The sequence below is a fragment of the Lissotriton helveticus genome, chromosome 6 (assembly GCF_964261635.1).
Source record: "Lissotriton helveticus chromosome 6, aLisHel1.1, whole genome shotgun sequence".
Lineage (NCBI taxonomy): Eukaryota > Metazoa > Chordata > Amphibia > Caudata > Salamandridae > Lissotriton > Lissotriton helveticus.
This window is the reverse complement of record NC_136067.1, coordinates 111343849-111362028: the sequence shown is the minus strand read 5'-3', so window position 1 is coordinate 111362028 and position 18180 is coordinate 111343849. Positions and strand designations below refer to the sequence as shown.

Below are 18180 nucleotides of genomic sequence, written 5' to 3'. Positions count from 1 at the left end.
CATAAACCGGAGAGCTTGAGTTTAATTCATGATCAGTGACAACTACTTTGTAATGTTACGTTAACAGGCTAAAGAGATGGCAGCCTTACCGTTGCATCACCTCAGACAGCCAGAGTGCAGCTACAGGGGTCAGCAGCTCTTCCAGGAACGCTTTCTGACGCTCATAGTTCTCAAAGTAGTTGCTGAGCTCCACCAAACACTTTATCAAGAGACACTTCTCCATTCCAGTCATCAACAGCTCGTTGGACAACAGATACTTCACATTATCCAACAGTGTCTGAAATTGCGGCTGAAAACAGAACAGAGTGAAGGGCTGCTAGGAACCTTTCTGGAATTACGTGATCAGGGATTGGCTTAGACTCAGGAATACACTCCGTTATGTTTCACAAGACACACATTTCATTCATGACCCTGCATTCATCTCAGATTCAGTGTGTATTTTTTTACATTTTCAAAAACTTTATTGACAAGTTCAATACAGACAGAATACAGTTTGCAACAGATCAGATCGATATACACAGTAGATTTTGAGCCGAATATTGTAAATGCAAAGACATTCCCAACATTCAAGACATAGATTCCGTGAGGCCCTGCAATGACAACTCATGTTAATCCCCTCCCTGGAGGAGGTGGGGGCACAGCCGCAGTGATGGTGACAGGTGCAGCAAGCAGGGGAGGCAGAGGGATTGAGGGAGGCAGTTACTGACCAACACCGGCGGGGCGCTGCCGGGAAGTGCAGGAGAGGCAGCAGAGCTCTAAGGAATTCGGGAAAGATGATATGCCACCAGAGGTACCCATATGTCAATAGGGCGCGACCTCGTAAGTTCCAGAATTCCAATAGCAGGGTCTGGCATCTCGAGGTGTCCCCAAGACAATTAGCAATGTAGTGCGCCGGTCTGCGACCCCAGCACATGACCACCCTACGCCTAGCCAAAACAAGAAGCATTGCAATCAGGCGGCGGGAAGCATCCAGGCAAAATTTCAAAAATCCTAAAAGACACAACGGTAGGTCGGGCTGCACCAGCACGGAGGTGATCGTGGAAATAGCGGTGCATACTGCTTGCCAAAAATCTGACACCTTGGGGCACAGCCATGCTAGATGAGCATAGTCCACAGCAGGGGCAGCGCTTCGCATGCAACTATCACAAGGTATGAGTCCTAGTTTGTGAAGCTGAGCCGGAGTGCAGTATACAATCTAACAAGCAGCTCTACCTATCTGAGTTAAATGAACGCTATTTAAGTCGTTATATAAATAGGGGAAGGAGTGCAGTATAACCTATGTAAATACTTGAAATGAATAAGTTGAAGCTGGTAGTTGGGTGACAGTTTTTTCATCTGATTGCAGTCAGCCTGGGCAATGTCCATGCCCAAGTCCACTCCCCACGATACGCGCACCCGATCTGTGGAGATCGAAGTGGACGACAACGTGAGGGCGTACAGTTTAGTGACTATCTTGTGAGGAGGTGGGGTTGTGTATATGAAATCGAGGACAGGCATTGTGGGCGGATGCTGGGGGAACGTAGGATGTAACTCCCGACGTATCGCGCGCAACTGGTAAAACAGTGTCCAGCGGAACAGAAGAGGCGGAAAGAGAATAGAACGTGTCACCGGGGTGTAGATCTGCCAATGTTGACAGGCCCAAGCGTGATGCATGTTTGGACATGCCGGATGACTGGAGGGTGGGAAAAGCAGGATGCCACACAATCGGCATGGCATTAGCCAACGCAATGTCTCAACCGCGGCCATGGGATTCCATGTCAGTCTCCACAGCCACATGTGGTTGATAGGGAGAGGGGTGAATACAAAAATACAGAAAGCTGGCCTGAGCGCATAAGGCGTATAGCTTAAAATTAGGAGCGCCCATACCCCCTACCGACATAAGGAGAGTGAGGATATCATACACGATTCTAGGCTGTTTACCGGCCCAAATGAAAGAGATGATCAGAAAAGGGAGCTTGCGAAAGAAATGAGCAGTGAGGAGGATAGGGATGTTCAGAAAAAGGTAGAGGAATTTTGGCAGAACCACCATGTTAGCAATGGCTATGCGACCGGCGATAGATAATGGAAGCGGACTCCATGGCGGAATTTCGGATTTCAGCCAATCCACCGCACGATCGAAGTTAGATCTCCAGAGGTCGTCCAGTTCCCGACTGAGCCAGATAACCAGGTAGCGGGTGGGGCCGGAGGCCCAAACAAAGGGAACGTCCGGCGTAAATGATCTGGTGGCATCCGTAAGGGGGAAAAACACAGACTTGCTCCAGTTCAACTGTATGCCGACAATCCACCAAAGCATATTATCTCGCGTACAAGAGGTCTGAGATTCTCTTGGGGGTGGCGAACATACAGAGTGATGTCGTCTGCATACATAGAGACTAGGAGGGAGCGGGCAGAGAAGCCTATACACCTATTTTTATTTATTTATTTTCAAAGTTTTATATAGCACAGAACAAGAGCCTTACAGATATCAGAGCGCTTTACAAAGAGAAATACGACGTGGCAGAACAATGTAATACAGTGGAGAGATAGACAGTCAAAAACAATATTTCCAAAGTTTATATTCACGTGAATTTAGCCATGAGGATCGATTTGACTTCCTTTTTGAAGGATGCAGTGGATGAGATAAGTCTTGTTTCTGGGGGGGAGGGTATTCCAGATCCTGGGAGCCATCCCTGAGAAGGAGCGTTTCTACGTTTTTTTTCTTGTGGAATCTTTGTGGTTTCAGGAGGAGAGTTTGTGCGCTTCATGTTGCTCTTGAGTCTCCTGAGATTGTCAATTTCTGAGCAATGTAACTGAGGGAGTTGTGGTGTAAGGCCTTGTGCGTAATGCACGCGATTTTCAGATGTATTCTGGCTTCGTAAGGTAGCCAGTTCAGAGATTTTAAGTCGGGAGAGATGTGTGAGCGTTTTTTTGAACCAGTGATGAGCCTTGCTGCCGCATTGATAGAGCCTCTTAATGGTGCAGTTGTAGATAGTGGGAGGCCGCAGGGGGCAGTACTTCCATAATCAATCCGAGGGATAACTAGCGCTTGTACTGCAGTTCGAAAGTCGTTGGTTGGGAGGAAGGATTTCAGTTTCCTCAAGGTGTTGATTTGGAAATTAGCTCCCTTTGTTGCATTACTGATATGTCGTTGCATATTGAGATTGGAGTCGAGGGTAATACCTAAGGATTTTGCGGAGTCTACAATGATAGGTTGGACGTTGAATGCATTGAGGTGTTTAAGCCAGTCTTGAGCGATAGGGATTTTGGAGTGGAGGGGGCGGGGGGCTATTAGTAAGAATTCAGTTTTTAGTGCATCAAGTTTGAGATGATTCTCTGCCAGTCATGTCTGTGTGTCCTTCAGCGTTGCATTGAGAAGTTTGATGTCTTCCGGGGATTGTAGTTTGAGGTAGAGCAGGGTATCGTCCGCGTACATGTGGAATTGCACATTAGAGGCATGAAGCAGTGCGGTGAGTGGCTCCATGACTAGATTGAACAAGGTTGGGGATAAGGATGATCCTTGCGGGACACCTAATGTTACTGGAACGGGGCTGGACATGGTGTTGTTAGAATTTCTGAGTCCGGCTGTGTGAAGGAAGGAGGTGAACCATTTGAGTACAGTCCCTGAGAGACCCATTCTGGTGTTCAACAGATCAAGTAAGTTCTCGTGTTTGACCGTGTCGAATGCTGAGGAAAGGTCGAGTAGGATGAGGAGGCAGGTACCATTTTGGTCAATAATTTGAAGCGCGTCATCAATAATATGTGTCATGGCTGATTCAGTGCTGTGGCCTGCACGGAAGCCGGATTGGTGTTGGTTGAGGAGGTCAAAATGATCGATGTGTTTAGTCAGTTGGAGGTGAACAAATTTTCCTAGCAATTTGGCTAAAGTAGGGATGTTGGAGATAGGGCGATAGTTATTAGGGTCAGTAGGGTCGGCTGTAGGTTTCTTTAGTATGGGCGATACTTGTCCCACTTTGAGGGAGTCCAGGATGCATCCTTGTTGAAGAGAGCTATTAAGGATTTTGGTCCAGAGCGGGAGAAGCCAAGGGCTGAGATCTTTTACAGCGTTTGCAGGTAGAGGGTCCGATAGGTGATTGGAGGGTTTAAGGGTACTAAGGATCTTGCCTATAGAATCTTCTGTGTAAGTATCGAAGGATGACCAGGTAGCATTGTTTTTTAGTTTGATGGGTGTTTTGCTATGGGGGCTGGAGTATAGGTTTTGATCAATGAGGAGATCGTTCTTGACGTTTTCAGATTGAAGAAGGTAGAGAATTCCTCACATGACGGTAGAATGCTGGATGTGTTAGGTAGTCGTTGTGGAACGTCCTTGGACTGAAATTTGATCATTTCAAAGAGTTTTTTTGGTCGGTTTTTCGCTTGGTCTAGTTGATGGCTAAAGAAGTCAGCTTTCGATCTTTTGATTTTCCTGAAGTAAGCATTTATTTTTTTCTTAAGTGTATTGAGGTGCATAGCTGACGGGGTAGATCGCCAATTACGTTCGGCTTGTCTCAGAGCTCGTCTATCGTCATTAAGTAGACCGTCGTACCATGGTTTAGAGCTTTAGGAGGAGACTCTTTTTAACTGAAGGGGGGGAACTTCGTTGATTATCGTGGTCATTGACTTGAGATAATGATCGGTGAGGGACTGAACATCGTTGTTGTCTGTGGGGGGCAGGAGAAGGTTGTAGCTGGGAGAGGGTGAAGAGTTGGGATTAAGTTTCTTCAGGTCCCTTTTCCAGGTCTTGGGTTTGGTCGATTGGGCTGGTCAAAGTTTCACAAGTTCGTTGATGAAGAATGTGTTAATGTGGTGATCAGACCAGTCAAAGGGTTGAATTGAGTCTAGTTGGGTGGCACCACCTTTGGAAATGATGAGGTCAAGGATAGAGCCTTTGTCGTGAGTGGGGCTGTTGCATATTTGGGTGAGATCTAGAGTGTTGAGGAAGTTTATGAGACGGTTTACCACCGCGTCGTTGTGATCATTCCACGGGAGGTTGAGGTCACCAAGGAATATTTGTGTTATATGTCGACCCGAGTTCGCAGTGATCATGTCCATGAGGTGTTCAGTAAAGGTGAGGTTGTCTCCTGGAGGGTGGTAGATAATATGTAGAAAACATACTGGATTGCCCTCACTGTTGACATTGAGGCAGATGTGTTCACAAGAGGAGAATGTAGGGGAGACAGCTCTGTTTACTGAGAGGTTACTTCGGTGAATACATGCTAGTCCACCTCCTGTCCTGCCGGCTCTGTCTAATCTGATGATGTGATAGTTCAGGGGAACTAGAATGTCCATGAGGGGGAGGAGGATTCTGTTAGCCAGGTTTCGGTGAGTATGGTAAAGTCAAGGTCACGTGCGATAATGAGGTGGTTATGTCAGATACGTGTCTGGGGGCAGATCTGCAGTTAAGTAATGTGCATTTGAGCCTTGGGGTGATGCTGGAGGCGGAGAGGTCCAAAGTGAGGGTGACTTTAGTAAGATTGTTAGAGATGGTGCCTCTAGTATTTAGAGGGGGAGGCCTGTGAGTGTTGGAATGGATAGTGGGGACGGGGAGGTGTGTGGTGGCTGTGTGGGCCATGGGGGCGGTATCGTAGGAGTGTAGAAGGGCACGTATGTCATACCGTGTCAGTGGATTGATACATCGAATGAGTGGGCAGGGATAGAGGTTCAGTGAGGGGGCTGTGCTTGTGTGAGCGTGTGGGTGGGGTGGAGGATTCGCGGTATAAGAGGTTATCGGGTGGAGAGGGGTGTCTAAGTTGATTTGCAAATAGTTCTTTGAAGGTCTGTAGCTCGTCTTTAATTTGGAAAACGGTGGACATAATCTTGTCCAGCGTGGAGTTAGGAACAGTAGTGGTGGGGATGGAAGGGCGAGGTATATGTTGAGGAGATTTGACTCAGTACGGTGCGAGAACTGATAAAGGCGTGGAAAGAGTATGGGGTGGAGGTGGATAGAGTGTTGGGTATGTATTAGGGGTGGGAATAGAGGAGGTAAGGGAGGGCGGTGGAGGGAGAGGAGGTGAGGTAGGGGGTTCAGTGGAGGGCATTTGTGTGGTAACATTGAGAGGGTGTGGGGGGAGTGACCGGGTGGGGTGGGGGGTGGAATGGAGGGGGGGGTGGACTAGAAGTGGTATAGGAGGAGGGGTGACACAAAGTGGTATGGGAGGGGGGGGGGAGTAGAAGTGAGGGGAGGGGGTTGAGATGAGGAGGGGGTTAAGGGGAGTGAAGGTGTGAGGAGGGGGGATTAGGTGTGAGAGGAGGGGGAGTGAAGGTGTGAGAGGAGGAAGGGGGAATAGGTGTGAGAGGAGGAGGGGGGAATAGGTGTGAGAGGAAGGGGTGAAGATGTGAGAGGAGGGGGAGGATTAGGTGTGAGAGGAGGGGGAGTGAAGGTGTGAGAGGAGGGGGGTGAAGATGTGAGAGGAGGGGGGTGGATTAGGTGTGGGAGGAGGGGGTGGGGGGTGGAGGGGGTGGGGGACTAGGTGTGAGGGGGAAGGGTAGTGATGATGCGAGAAGAGTAGGGGGGACTAGGTGTGGGTGGTGGGGGGTGGTAAATGAGGAGGGGGGATTAGCTGTGCAAAGAGAAGGGGTGGCGAGGGAGGAGGGGGGCTAGATGGGGAGGAGGAGGGGTGGTGGTGGTAGAGGAGGAGGGGTGGCTCGATGTGAGAGGGGGTAGGGTGGAAAAGTAGCAGGAGGAGGGTGTACTATAAGTGAGAGGCTGGATGTGGGGGTGGCGGGGAGGTGGTAGGGGAGGGGGGCTGGATGTGAGAGGAGGTGGGGTGGAGAGAGAAGGGGAGGGGCTGGGAGAGAGGAGAAGTGTATTGTAGGGTGGCGTAGGGGGAGGCGAGCAGCTCTGGGCAACTAGGAGTCAAGAGGGTAAGGGGTGGGGGAGTCGGGGGGCTGACTAGTAGAAGAATTGGTTTGGGTATAGGGAGTGGGGGTGGGTTGGGAGGGGGTCAGGGGATTGGCTACCTGCTCTTTAATGATGGGGAATATGTTATCAAATAGGTGGAGGCTACGATCCGGACTTCTTTGAGGAGGAAATCATGAGTAAGGATAAGAAGGCTTTCCTCCATTGTGCTCTGCGTTTGGTGTAGAAGATGATGTTGGTGGTCGTGAGTCCATATTGCGGTGAAAAATACGGGTCTGCAAAGGGGGTTTCTGTGTGGGCTTTAAGAAAGTTGTGTTTGAAATTTTTGGCAGATTTTTTTGTGAGCTTGGGGGGTGAATGATTTTATATGTGTGGGTGCCTGTGAGTTCCATGGTGAGAGATGTTGTTTAGGTGAGGTACTGTAGAGTGGAGGTAGCAGCTGAAGAGAAAGTGATTAGGATGCCTGAGGTGGGACTAGACTAAGACCAGACAGGACTAGTCTAAGATGGTCGCCACTTTAGGAGAAGAGAGAGTGGCTAAATAGGGAAGTAGGAGCTGAGGAAAATGTCATAGGGATGCCTGTGGAGGAACTAGTCAAAGACTAGTCTAAGACTAGTCTAAGATGGCTGACACCTTAGGGTGGAGGAGAGTGGTGGTATATTCCTTTGTCTGTTTCCAGGACAAGAGTAGGGGGCGTTGTCCTATTTCGATTTCTATATCTCACATAGGAAAGAGAGAGAGTGGCTAAAAAGGGAAGTAGCAGTAGTGATAGGGGCGCCTACGGTGTGACTAGTCTAAGACTAGTATAGGACTAGTCCAAGATGGCCGACACTTTAGGGTGGAGGAGAGTGGTGGTATAGTCCTTTGTCTGTATCCATGATAGGAGTGAGGAGGCGATGTCCTATCTTGATGTCTATATCAATGGTGGGATGAGGGGATAGGTCCTATTTCTATCGTGATGACTAGGGTAGGAGTTGTAAGAGAGGGTGAGTAGCCCAGTATCGGTATCAGTCCTATAACAGTTTTGCTGATCATAGTAGGACACGGATTTTAAAAGGGCTAAGTGATGGTCAGTGGGAGGGGGAGGTGCGATGGTAGCTGAGGTTTATGACCACATCCATTTTGAGAGGCGAAAACAAAGCTGCTAATAGGGGTGTTTTCTAAACACAGCTACCGCCATTTTGAGAGGCAGAACAAAGATATTAATGGGGGTGTTTTCTAAACACAGCCATTTTGGGTTGCAGAAAAAAAGAAAGTTTCCTCTGGGGATGCTCAATGTAGAGGGAGAAGGGGGCGATCAAAAATAGGACAGGCAGCAGGGGAGCAGCCAAAATAACAGTGACCAACAAAAATGTGAGATAAGATATCGCGGCAGACAGTACCTTCATGGGAGCTCATGGGGGCTCTGTAGAGCCTGGGGTCGATGCAAGTAGGTAGCAGGCACAGATGTTACTTGGATCTGCAGATAGGCACTGTGGGCGAACATCAAAAAGGAGCGATTTTCCTTGGGGGCGGAGCAATCTAGCGAGAGTGCGCTGTTCTCCCGATTCTTCCATGTTTCTTGCAGGCCAGGCGATTCTGTAGCACGAGTTCAGATCTGGCCGCAGGTTGTAGGACCGGTTCCGAGGGTCAGCAGGAGTGGAGTGGTCTTTGGTGCGAGGGTGTAGGAGCAGGAGAGTTCCAGCCCTGTGCTCCACCGTAACCACGAGGCCCTAGCAGTGAGCAGGTCACAGGCGCGATTCCTCGGGCCACTGAAGGGGGATCGGACGGAGGCTTCCTTGCGGGGCGGCTGGTGCAGGACAGACACACCGGTCAGTCGCTGGTCTGCAGGTGTCGCATCCTGTAGGACGAGTCCACGGAACACATGGAGTCACGAGCCAGGGGGCTTGAGAGAGACTCGCCAAGGTGCGGTCTGGATGGTCACGGCAAACATTAGCCGACTTGAGGGGGTCGGAACCATCCACCGATTGTCGATTCCAGGGGGGGCGGATGCGGTGGCTCGAAGTCGCAGGATGGCATCCGATCCGCCAATTGTCTAATGCAGGGGGCGGATGCGGCGGTTTGAGGTTGCCGGATGGCACCCACTCTGTGGTACGCACTAGGTAAGGGCCAAATCCCAAAGGGGGTGGATTCTTTAGTGTTGTAGTAATCCTGTAACAAATCTGGTAAAAGAGATTCGGTCGAGTGATGGCGCTAAACGAGATATTCCCAGTATAGTGATCCCAGCGCGGGGCGTTGCTTCGAGGAGCTTTGAGGAGCTGCTACCAGTCCGCCATCTTGTCCTCTGAGTGTGATGCTGGTGGAGTCTGGCTGCCGGAGGCTCCATCGCGATGGCTAAGAGCATAGATGACAAAAGACACCCCTGCCGTGTGCCACATTCAATACAGATGGGATCCGATATCTGCCCATTGATTCAGAGACGAGCCGAGGGGCGAGTATAGAGAAGAGATATTTTTCGTATAAACATATTGTAGGAGAAAAAATAAAAAGGGCCATTCGAGCGTGTTGAACTCCTTAGTGGCATCTAGCAGAGCGACAACTGCGGGGAGACTGGGGTTGATCTGGTGAAGAGCCGAAAATATGGTCCGGAGGTTGTGCGAGGTGGTCCGACTAGGAATGAAACAAGACTGATCAGGGAGAGCAATAATCGGCATTAGAGGAAGAAGGTGAGAAACAATTAATTTAGCGAAAATTTTATTGTCAGTATTAATAAGAGAGAGGGGGCGATAGGAATCGCGAAAGTAGGCTGGCTTGTGAGGCTTGAGTAACAATGTTATCATCGCCTGACGGAGGGACTGAGGAAAGAGGCCATTATTGAAAGAGTCGTACATGGCAGCCAAATGTGGTTCTAAAAGAGGGGCCTTGTCGCCAGGCAAGCTACTAACGGCAGCAAGTATCTCCTCTTTAGTAAAGGGATCATCTAAGAATTCCCGATGATAATCATCCAGCCATACCAATGCGATAGTCTCGAAATATTGTTTGAAGGTCTCGTGCGCGGGGTGGGGTGGGAGGGGGTTGTTTATGCAGCTATATAGAGCTGCGCGTAAAAATCTATGAAACAAGCCTTAATCTCCTCAGGAGAGGTGGTTCTAGAGGGGCCCCCGTCACTGACAGCAGTAATATATGACACATCCCGGGAAGGACATAGGAGGTTTCCTAAGGTCTTTCCCAGCCAATCGCCTTCCCCGAAGCGACGAGCTCGGGCCTCTCTGCCCAGAAAGGCAAGCTCTCTATCAGCTTCTTCAGTAAATTCATTGTGCTTTTGCCTTAGAAGTGCGAGGGTCTCGTGCCTGGGGTGTGCATTCTGAACGGCGTCCAGAGCCTTAATTTCAATTTCCAACTTCGCCAGAGTGGTACAGATAGAACGGAAGACACCAGCCTGTTTATAAATACACTTGCTTCGTATTACTGTTTTGAAGCATTACCAAAGAACAGAGGGAGAGTCCACCGAACCCACTTTTAGATAAAAAAATTGAAGTTGGCTGTTTAGATCTCGTCGCAGAAGACTGTCACGAAGCACGTTCGGGGGAAGCCGTCATGTGAATGCTCGCTGTGGGGAATGAGTTCGATGAAGACTGATTTGAACCGGAGCGTTGTCCGAAAAGGTACGCGCCATATTAGTGGCAGAGGTAAGCCAGGTGAGGACGTCTGGGGAGGTGAGCCAAAAATCGATGCGTGATCAGCAGCCCCAAGCCCCCGTGACACAAGTGCCCTCACGAGTGTCTGGCCTCACATGACGCCAGGCGTCATAAAGCGAGTTGTCAGTAAACATGGACTGAAGCATTGTGATGGCGCACGGATGGGAGGAATGGGGACCAGAACGGTCCAGTGCCGCTGCTAGAGTAACATTAACTCCCTCCCCCCAGAGAATAGCCGCCGGGCCAAAGGAGGAGATAAGATGCCATATATGAGTGAAGAAATTGGGGACATCCGAGTTGGGGCCGTACACAGCAGCTAATCGTTACGGGTTGAGTCAACAAGGAGCCATGTAGTATAACATATCTGCCATCGGGATTCATTAGTGCCTGAATAGTTTGCCTGGGGCGACCCCTGAGTATCAGAACGGAGGCCCCCCCCTTGCGTAAGAGGAGTAAAACGAGGAATGTGATTCTCCCCAGTAGCGCGATTGGAGTCTGGAAGAAGACTCAGAGAAGAGGTGCATTTCCTGAAAGAGACATATTTCTACACCCTGTGATGCTGCAAGTGAGAGTGAATGAGCCTGGCTTTTCGGTGATCATTGAGACCACTTATGTTCCGGGTCTAACAAATGGTGTCAGTCATGTTGTACTTTACACAAGCGAGGTGCGTCGCTGTGCAGGCAGGACATACATCGTGTTGAACCAGATTATGTGCAGCAGCGCAGTATCTCCCACCGGCGGGGAAGCTAGGTGAGCGCTCCCAGCAAGAGGTTTGGCAACTTGAAAGCTAGTCGCCTGGACAGGCCAAGTGTTGACAGAAGGCCCCGGGTGCGCAGAGACCCAGAAGGGGAATGAAAAAGGGGGAGGGAAGAGCAGTGCTTTTTGGACAGGGGGGGGGGGTGGGGGGGGGGGGGGAGTGTTGTGCATGAACTCATTGCAGTTGGAAACAATCAACACAGTAAAGTGTTGTGATCTAACCACACAGAACAAGTAAAGATTAGACCAAAGGTAAATACCAAACCCCCCCACCCAGCAGACCCTCCCATGATACCAACTCAAAAAAGAAGGTTCCATAAGGTTTTCAAATGTCTCAGCCGCCTCCCAGTAATCCCACCCCAACAGACCAAAAAGCAGCATCACGAGGACTCAAAACCCCGCACCCACTCCAACCCCCCAAACAAGCCCAAGAAGACCCACCACCCCAACACCCACTCCAAATCCTAATCAGGCTGAGATACCACCCATGCCCACCCCAGGAACTCGCAACTTGGAGGAGGGGAAACCATAGTAAGAAAGGGAATTATCCTGTTAGGGCATGGCAGGGCTTGGCGGACACCCCTGCAGTTAAGCAGGGTGGCAAGCTACCAGAACTTCAGACAACATTCAGTGATTAATAAACCCAGAAAAATACAACCAGTCAATCATTGTGGCTAAGACGATCAACTTCAGCAGGCTGAAAGCTGGATGGTGAGGAGCGTGATGATTTGTCGAGTTTCTTTGCAAAGGCGAGGGCATCTCTGGGGCCAGGGAATACAAGCGTTTTAGCACCCTGTCGAAGTGTAAATTTTGCTGGATACGCCAGTGAATGAGAGACCTTGAGTTTTGGCAAAATCCGCTTTGCAGGAAGGAATTCTCATCTGGCAGCCTGAACAGTGTAGTGCGGAAAGAACGAGAGTGAATTGCTGTGATGATTTATTTTGCCCATGTCCCGTGCTGCACGAAGAATGGCATCCCGGTCTCGGAAATTTTGAATTTTGGCGATGATAGGGCAAGGAGGTAATGCGGGACTGGGGCGTGGGCCAAGGGAGCGCTGTGCGCGTTCGACAATAAAAACGGAGGAGAGTACATCACTAAAGAGTTGCTTGACCAGTTGCTCCACGAAATCTTCCATACTGGCTATGTTGGTGGATTCTGGGACGCCAGTTATGCGGGGGTTACTCCGACTGGAGTGCGCCTCCAAATCCTCATTTTTCTCCCGAATAGGAGCAAGGATTTTGTCCATCTGTAGCAGTTTCTGGTTATCCTGAGTGGCGGCATCCTCAGCGTCCAAGACCCTGGACTCGACGTGGTCGAGATGACTGTCTTGTGTGTCAACACAGGCCTTCACAGAGTCCAGCCGGGATGAAAGCTGGTCCAGTTGGGTAGCTATTCCAGTGACAGTAGATTTTACATCCAACATGATTGCTTTTAGGTCATCGTTGCGAGAGGGGGGGCGAGTCCATGGTGGCTGCGGGGTCACCACCGTCCGAGCTAGTGCCGTCCTGATGAGTCAACCTGCGCTGATCGAATGCAATTTTGGGCTGTTTGGGGTCGGTCCTTCCCATGTCAGAGGAATCTCGCAGCCGACCACACCATGAAATGGGGGAGAAACAGAGTGCCCTGAGTAAGCAGATTAAGCACCAGGAGGAACTGCCAATACGCCTCCAAGTATCTACAGCGGCAGGAGCAGTGGGCACCTGAACGGAGGAGATCGGCTGGCAGCGTGGACCACATGGCGACAACTTTGCCAGGCAGGACTCCGCCGGCCGACTCCAGAACGAACAAAGGTCAAGAAAGAAGACGAATGGGCAGGCAGAGAGCAAGTTTTAGTTCTGGAAGGCCCACGGGTCCCCAAGTGAAAATCACAGTCAACTGGCATGAGGGAGGTCCGTACATCAAGATGCACTCCACCTCACGCCCAGACCATACAGATGGAGCCTCCCCTGAAGAGGGCCCGGAAGGAGAGAAGCCACTGCAATGCCAGGTTCCCAAATGCGGCGCCACAGCAGGGGTATGAAGTAGCAGTCACAGAGGCTCTAAATGGCAGCTCAGCAGTGCCGAGGCGAAGCAATAGCAAACGGGAAGGCGGGCCCCAGCCAGCAGCATAGGCACGGGGCCCGGCGAGGCCAACGGCGGGAATAGCACCAACCGCACCAGGCCAAGGTCGAGGAGAGCAAATACACCCCGCCAAAGGCGGCAGCAACAGACGAGGCAGAGATTGCAGGACCAATCGCAGGATACACAAGGCCTGCATAGGACCGGCATAGTGCGTCAGATAGCAGGCCAGTCGTAGGGGAGCAGATTAGGCCTCAGCCAGTCCAGATCCCTGATGATGTGTGTGCTGGGAGCCGTGGTATCAAAGGCCACCGGGGAAGGCCACAGAGGCAAGAGCGGGTCCGGAGATCCCACCGCAGCACAGCAGCAGAGGGAGGGGAGGTTCTGTCGTAAATTGACAGCGATTATGTTAGCATTTGCTGAAGCCAATCTGTTTTTTAACGTTATCTTGCCCGTTTCTTGGAAGCCATTTTGTATTGTTGTCAGACATTTTGTATGCCTTGCATTACCTTGTGTTCACCATGTGCTTTGTCCTACCTCTCTGCTAGCTGCTTGTATATTCTGCCTAGTAACAAGCTATATTTAGCCTTTTGTCAAATGCACGGATGCTCAGTTGAGCCACATCTGTTTCTGATAAATCACTATCGAGATGTGTTTACCCCAAACTGGTCAATCCGTTAGCCCCTCCCACTTGTTGAATGTGCACTAAAAATTGTCCTTATATGTACATAAAATTTGTCTTGTGTGTGTACCGCTTATTTTTTTAACCCCTGTGCAGGTATAAAAGGACCATGTGCCTTCCGTTCGGGGTGCTACTTCATACATTGGCGAAGGGTATTGTCTGAATGTAGTTCCACCTCATAAGGTCTTAATAAACTTGTCTTTTCTATTCCAGTTTACGTGCCAACTTCAATTCTAAAGGTTTAAGGGTTTTTAGCGGTATAACCAGGCCTTGCTGAGAAACGATACTACAAATTGGCGCATGCTACGTGGGGCTCATCGGCGACTCGGATGCCCAAAGGACTGGTCGAGACGAAGGATTGGAAACTCGCTTTGGACGTGATCCCTTTCTTTCCGATCTGACCATCCAGGTGGCGCCGGTCCCCGACTGAGATCTCTTCTGTTGATTCGCCGTGCAGTGACCGTTTGGTCGATTTCAGAACTTGGCAGTTGGTATCTGGACACTAAAAGGATTGGTAAGATGCCTTGGATTGGTAAGGTAGTCTAGCGACAATTACTACGGCTTTTGTATGCGTTAACTAACATTGGATTTTTGTCTTGTTTACATATATATAAATTGCAATTTATATAGGCAGGTAATGAGGAGATTTTTCTCTGCTTTTATATATTTTTTTGAACGGCGCAACGTACGTAGATACTTTAAGCGCTACTTTGATTAAAATATTGCATATTTTGCAGTATTTTTGGCATGCCTGTTTTCAGCGCACTTCGAAGGATGTGTTGCTTTTGTAGTGGAACCAGTTTAAGATTAGATGAAGCGCAACCGACTCCCCCAGAGGGGACACCTAATAGGGATATGTATATTAAGTATCGTCTTTCTTCCATAATGCATAGTACGTTATGGAATAAATACACTAAAAAGGATCCTGAGTTACGATGGCCTATGTATGGGTCATTTGATTTGCGAAAGATTCAGTATGTGGAGCAGTGTATGTTTCAGCGAAAGTCTAGACAAGATATGTTTGATTGTGTACGAATGTGAGAGAAAACAGTACGTGAGCGAATGAAGCGTGAGCAGGCCTTAACTGAAAAAGAACAACGCAAAGCTGCCCATGTGAAAGCTTTACAGTTAAAAGATAAGGAAACAAAAGAACTGAAAGAAAGAGAGGAAAGGGAGCGTAATTTACAGGCAATCCCTTTATCCTGTCCTTAATAAACAACATGATGATTTCTTGTTATTAGATCGTTCTCCACCTCCGTATGTCTTCCCTTCGGCTCCTGACGCGCCCGAATGGAAATCTTCTGAAGATCAGGATAAAGCACAAGGCACTCGTTCCATGATTTCTAATGAGCGTTCTATTGAGCTTAGATCTCTTGCTCATAAAGTCAACCTTAATACTGCTTCTGCCTCTGATGTCTTAGAGGGTATAAGGGCTTGGCCAGAAAAGGAGCAATTATATTTTACAGAAGCATTTGCTGGAGAAGATATTGAACGGTTTAGGACTTATTCTGATAAATTGGAACCTAATGGTGTAGCAATGTATTATAAGAACATGCGTGATGGTCTTTTTCTCTTTCCACAGGTAGCTGACTCAATTAGGCGTTTGGTTAAAGTCTGTGATGATGCAGTTCAACTGCGGCTGGAGAAAAAGACAGCGGAGGCAGCTGCACGCTCGTCTCAGACCGACGCGGTAGAAGCCCCCATCTTCGGATCAGATAAGACTATGATAGTTCATGCGAACCCATGCGGGAAGCCGCACCTTTGTATATTCCTCCTAAAGGCGAAGGAACAGCTGATAAAAATTCTGTCGATGCAAAGGGTTATTTTGTTTATAATTGGGTTTACACTCCTAGGAATAGAGCGGACGTTATGGCTCTAAAAAATGCATTGCCTGATCCGCGTAAAAATCCAGCAGCTTTCTATGAAGAAGTAGAGGGTGCTATAAGTTCTTGGACTATGACACTGTCTGATATTGATTTGTTTTTCGGATTAATCTTACACCCTGATATGTGGAGAACTACTCGTAAAGTTGATGATCGTGCAAATCTTGGGGCAATATGGAAAGACATAGAAGTAGCGGATAAAGATAGAGAACCTGCACAAAAACCATGTCAGCTAATTCTAGATCTTCCGACAGCTATCTTGGCTAAATTAAAAAAGATTATTCCCCCTAAAAAGATAGATTGGACTATGTTAGCGTCTTGTAAACAAAAGGTAGACGAATCCGTTTCAGATTTCTTCACACGCTTTGAGGAAGCTTTTCATGATTTTAGTGGCCAATCATTGACAGATGACACGGGTAGGCATTGTCACGAACCTTTCGCCAGAAATAGCTAGTCGCCTAAAGTTCATGGACTACCTCTTCTCCGGTTTCTCTTTTAACTATGGCTCAGTACTATGAGCGCCAGGAATTAGAGGCAAAGGGTAATGCGGATAAAAAGACTAGAGATTTGAAAACAAAGGTTATGATGGCTCAAGCTTATGCCCCGCCTTCTACAGGTAATGATAGAGGTAGACGCGGATCTTATGGTCCGTCCTTTACTCGCTCTAATCTGTCGGTTGACCAGTGTGCATATTGTAAACAGTTTGGGCATTGGCTTTCTGATTGTCCGGTATTGCGTGCCCAGCAAAATCAACGTGGCCGAGGGCAAGTGAGAAATCGTTTTGGATATTCAGGCCCTAGAGGGAGCATGGTTGATTCTGCTAGGTTTGACTCTAATGAACGAAGACAGAACGGTTTAATACCTTTGATAGGCGAAACCAATATCAAATATCCGATATTGTGACATCGGATTTTCAAGATTCTGTTTATACATAGGATTGCCTAGGATGGGGTAAGGAATTGGTTGAAGTTCCAGAAGATCAGAGGGGTCCCTATATTACAGCACATGTTTTGGGTTCTACTGATCGGTTTCTGGTTGATACAGGAGCTACTCGTAGCGCCTTGTCTAAACAATTGGTTCAGAGGGCTCCTCTGTCTGGATCAACCATTACATCGATAGGGTCCGATGGAACACCTTCCCTTAGCCCATTGTCACAACCACTTGCATTCCATGTTGATAAGTTCATTGCTCCATGTCCATTTTTGCTCTCTCCGAACACACCAGACAATATTGTGGGTCTTTACATGCTTAAATATTTCAGAGCTACGATACGCTGTTCTCCCGAAGGAGTGCGTGTTATCTTGAATGAGAATTACCCTGTGTCTGAAAGATCTTGCCTTGTTAAGGAGGATGTTGCATTAGCTTCACTCCTGAGTGTTTTGTGGGCCACTTCAGATACCGATGTAGGGCATATTGTTATTCCACCAGTGCGTATTAGTGTCAAGGAGGGTGCTTTGTTGCCACCATTGCCACAATATAAAATTTCACGAGAGGGTGAGGAAGCACTAACACACATTATCCGAGACTTGAGTGAAGTTGGGGTTGTGGAGGAAGTCCCTTATAATGTTTGCAATAGTCCTATTCTTCCCATTTTGAAAAAAGATACTGACATTAGGATCTATCGATTCATTATTGATTTGCGGGAAGTGAATAAGATTGTAGTACCGCAATATCCTGTGGTCTCTGATATAAAAACATTACTTACTTTGGTTCCTCACACAGCAACCACATTTTCTGTGATAGACTTGAAGAACGCTTTCTTTTCGATCCCTATTCATCCTGATAGCCGATATTTGTTCGGTTTCACTTTGAATAATCGATCGTATAGATTTTGTTCCTCAAGGCTATACTGAGAGTCCAAGTATTTACAGTCAAGCATTGAAAAGACAACTTGATTCTTTTGATTTGCCAAAAGGAGTGGCTCTCATACAATATGTTGATGACATTTTATTGGCAGCCGATACGCTCGTACAGTGTGAAGAAAGTCCTCTGTCTTTGCTTTCTTTCCTTGCTACACACCATCATAAAGTGTCACAGAAGAAATTGCAATATTGTAGACCGAAGGTGACCTACTTAGAACAACTTCTGTCTAAGGAGGGCCGTGCATTGACACCAGATCGCATTCAAGCAATTTTAGACACACCAGTACCTTCCACTCAGAAAGATGTTCGTGCTTTCATTGGTCTGACTTCATTTTGTAGGCAGTGGATATTAGGATTTTCACACATTTTTAAACCTTTGTTAGCACTTTTGACTAAAGACACTCCAATGCCCCTTCCATGGACAGATGAATGTCAGAATGCTTTTCATCAGTTACGTCAAGCTCTT

At 48.3% G+C, this 18180-nt stretch overlaps 1 protein-coding gene across 2 annotated transcripts in view; it reads right to left on the bottom strand.

The window, feature by feature from the left end:
• LOC144762304 (exportin-5-like) overlaps positions 1–18180 on the bottom strand; it is a 2548278-nt gene that overhangs the window by 1101278 nt on the left and 1428820 nt on the right. For both annotated transcript variants that reach the window (XM_078647452.1, XM_078647453.1), the window contains one exon: positions 90–289. In XM_078647452.1, coding sequence (XP_078503578.1) covers positions 90–289 — 200 coding nt within the window. The remainder of the gene's footprint in view (positions 1–89; positions 290–18180) is intronic.